The sequence below is a fragment of the Echinops telfairi genome, unplaced genomic scaffold (assembly GCF_000313985.2).
Source record: "Echinops telfairi isolate 266 unplaced genomic scaffold, ASM31398v2 ScPeMD7_2;HRSCAF=8, whole genome shotgun sequence".
Classification (NCBI taxonomy): Eukaryota; Metazoa; Chordata; class Mammalia; order Afrosoricida; family Tenrecidae; genus Echinops; species Echinops telfairi.
In genome coordinates this window covers 61,053,806-61,056,181 of record NW_022103898.1, presented here as the reverse complement: position 1 = coordinate 61,056,181, position 2,376 = coordinate 61,053,806, and the positions used below count along the sequence as shown (strand labels likewise).

General features: G+C 40.7%; 1 protein-coding gene across 1 annotated transcript; it reads left to right on the top strand.

The window, feature by feature from the left end:
* The first annotated feature begins 626 nt into the window (after nt 1-626).
* LOC101638663 (39S ribosomal protein L20, mitochondrial-like) lies at nt 627-1,088 on the top strand. The gene has a single exon (XM_045288857.1). It carries the CDS (start codon nt 627-629, stop codon nt 1,086-1,088), a length of 462 nt encoding a protein of 153 aa, XP_045144792.1.
* Nucleotides 1,089-2,376: the final 1,288 nt, after the last annotated feature.

Genomic DNA, 2,376 nt, shown 5'->3' with positions numbered 1-2,376 from the left:
TTTTGAGAATGATGATGGCAACAAATGTACAAATGTGCTTGACACAATGGATGGATGGGTGGATGGATTAGGATAAGAGTTGTATAAGCCCCCAATAAAGTGATTTGAAAAAAAAAAAAAGAAAAGAAATTGATGATGGTAACAAATGTACAAATGTGCTCCACACAACGGTTGGATATGTGGATTGTGGTAAGAGTTGTATGAGCCCCCAATAAAATGATTTTGGGGGAAAAATAAAAGAAATTGATGATGGTAACAAGTGTGCTCCACACAATAGATGGATGTATAAATTGTGATAAGAGTTGTATGTGGCCTGATAAAATGATTTAAAGTAGAAGAACGAAAAAGGGGATGGCTCTCTCTTTCAATGGATGAGCTGGATTAAGATAGCATCAATGTGTTCAACAATGTGTTCAAACATCGCAGAAATGTGAGCATCATGTAGAAGTGCGCAGTGTTCTCTTCTATTTTCTGGAGGGTCATGGTGACCCCTAATTGGCCTGACAGCACCTAACAGCAGCAAAAAACTCATAAGGGAAGTCAATTTGGAATTCTACTTATTTAAGAAATTTTGCGTCGCTTCCGCCCCCCACAATATGGCAGCGCTCTGGTGACCCGCGGGCGCCATGGTTTTCCTCTCGAAGCAGCTGTGGTTGCGGCACCATATCACTGACAACTACTGGTGGATCCAGGAGGTGCTGAAGCATGCCCAGCACTTTCGAGCAAGGAAGAATCCGTGCTATCGGTTGGCGATCCGAGCTGTGATTGGAGCCTTTGTGAAATGCACAGAAGCACGGAAACTGAAGAAGGGAAACATGAGGGCTCTCTGGATCAATCGAATCACAGCTGCCTCCCAGGAGCATGGCCTGAAGTGCCCAGCTTTGGTTGGCAATTTAGTTAAGTGTCAGGTGGAGCTCAACAGGAAAGTGTTTGCCAACCTGGCCATCTATGAGCCAACGACTTTTAAATCTTTGGCGTCTTTAGACAAAAGGAGGCGAGAAGAGGGATTTGCTGCTTCCCTCTACAGACCTCTGGAAGCGAAGGGTCCAGCCTCCCCTCCTAGTAGGACAGGTCCACAGACTGGTTAGATACAGGTCATGCAAATATAGCTGGTTTGGTGTTCTGCTTTGAAAACTAAATAAATAAATTTTGTATTTCTTTTCTTTCTTTGTCTGTAGGAGGTCTCTTCATATCATATCAGGTTGTTGTCCACTGATGATTTGGATATTTTGAGGGTTTTTTGCGTCTAAGGATCAACACAAATGGATTATCTTACCCATTTTTCAAATTCTTCACAATGGTCACTGAAGTTCTCAATTGTCCTTTGTAGTGTTCTGCCAGACCTCCCAGTGTTTAATAAGTTATTCTATAATTGAATCTACATTCAGCTTCCTTGACAAACTAATAAAATCTGCTCACCAATATGGACTCACCTGGACTTCATATGAACATCTCTATTTCAGGGAAGAAGTCAAACCAAGAATTATATGCCAAGGTTAATAACGAGGAAAAAATTGCTTAGGTGGAACTGCAAAGAGATCAGAAAGATCCCTTGTGAAAGAAGTTTGACCAAAGGACATCTAGTATAAGCCTTTATTGCAAAGTACTTGTTATAAGAAGAGTCCAAAAGAGCACTCTACCTTGACAAAAGGGAAGAGAGTTTACATGGCTTCAGCAGGAATGATTTTGCTAACATTCAAGTTAAATTCATGTGATAGTTAAGGTGATGTCAAAATTAACTAGGCCATGATTGTCAATGGTGTGGTAGATACTATATAATCATCCGTAATCATCCTCCGTTTTGTAAGAAGTGAGCAGCCAATCTATTGAAAGGAGGGTTTCTTTGAGGTGTGGCCTGTATCCAATATCTTGAAATGTCTGGCAAAGCTTGTCCTCTCTTAATCCTGCAACCAACTTATCATCTTCTGACTTCTAAGTCTTCAGATGTGAACCAGAAAATGTTGGCATTTGCCAGCTGTGCTATCTTTGGTATTTACCAGCTTAACCAACCTGCCAATTTGGGGTCTATTAACCTTGTAACCATGCAAGTCAAATGAAGCCTCCGACCTGACTCCTGATCCATGTATTTGAGACTTGCCAGTCTCCACAACTATAGGAGGCATTTCCTTCAAATAAATAGGGCTCCCTATATATTTATACATGGACAATTCACTCATTTTTCTCCAGGAAATCTAGGCTAAGATCCTTAGCACAGGAAAGTTAGTGAAAGTCTAGTTTGTTTCATAAATGACAATAGACAGATTATTTTCATTTGTGAAGTCTTTATTCAAAGGAATGAAAAGAAATAATTAGGGGTTAAAGTCATATGCAAGAAGGGGTGGGAAGGAACAATTGAGGATGAAGTGGGTTGGGGAG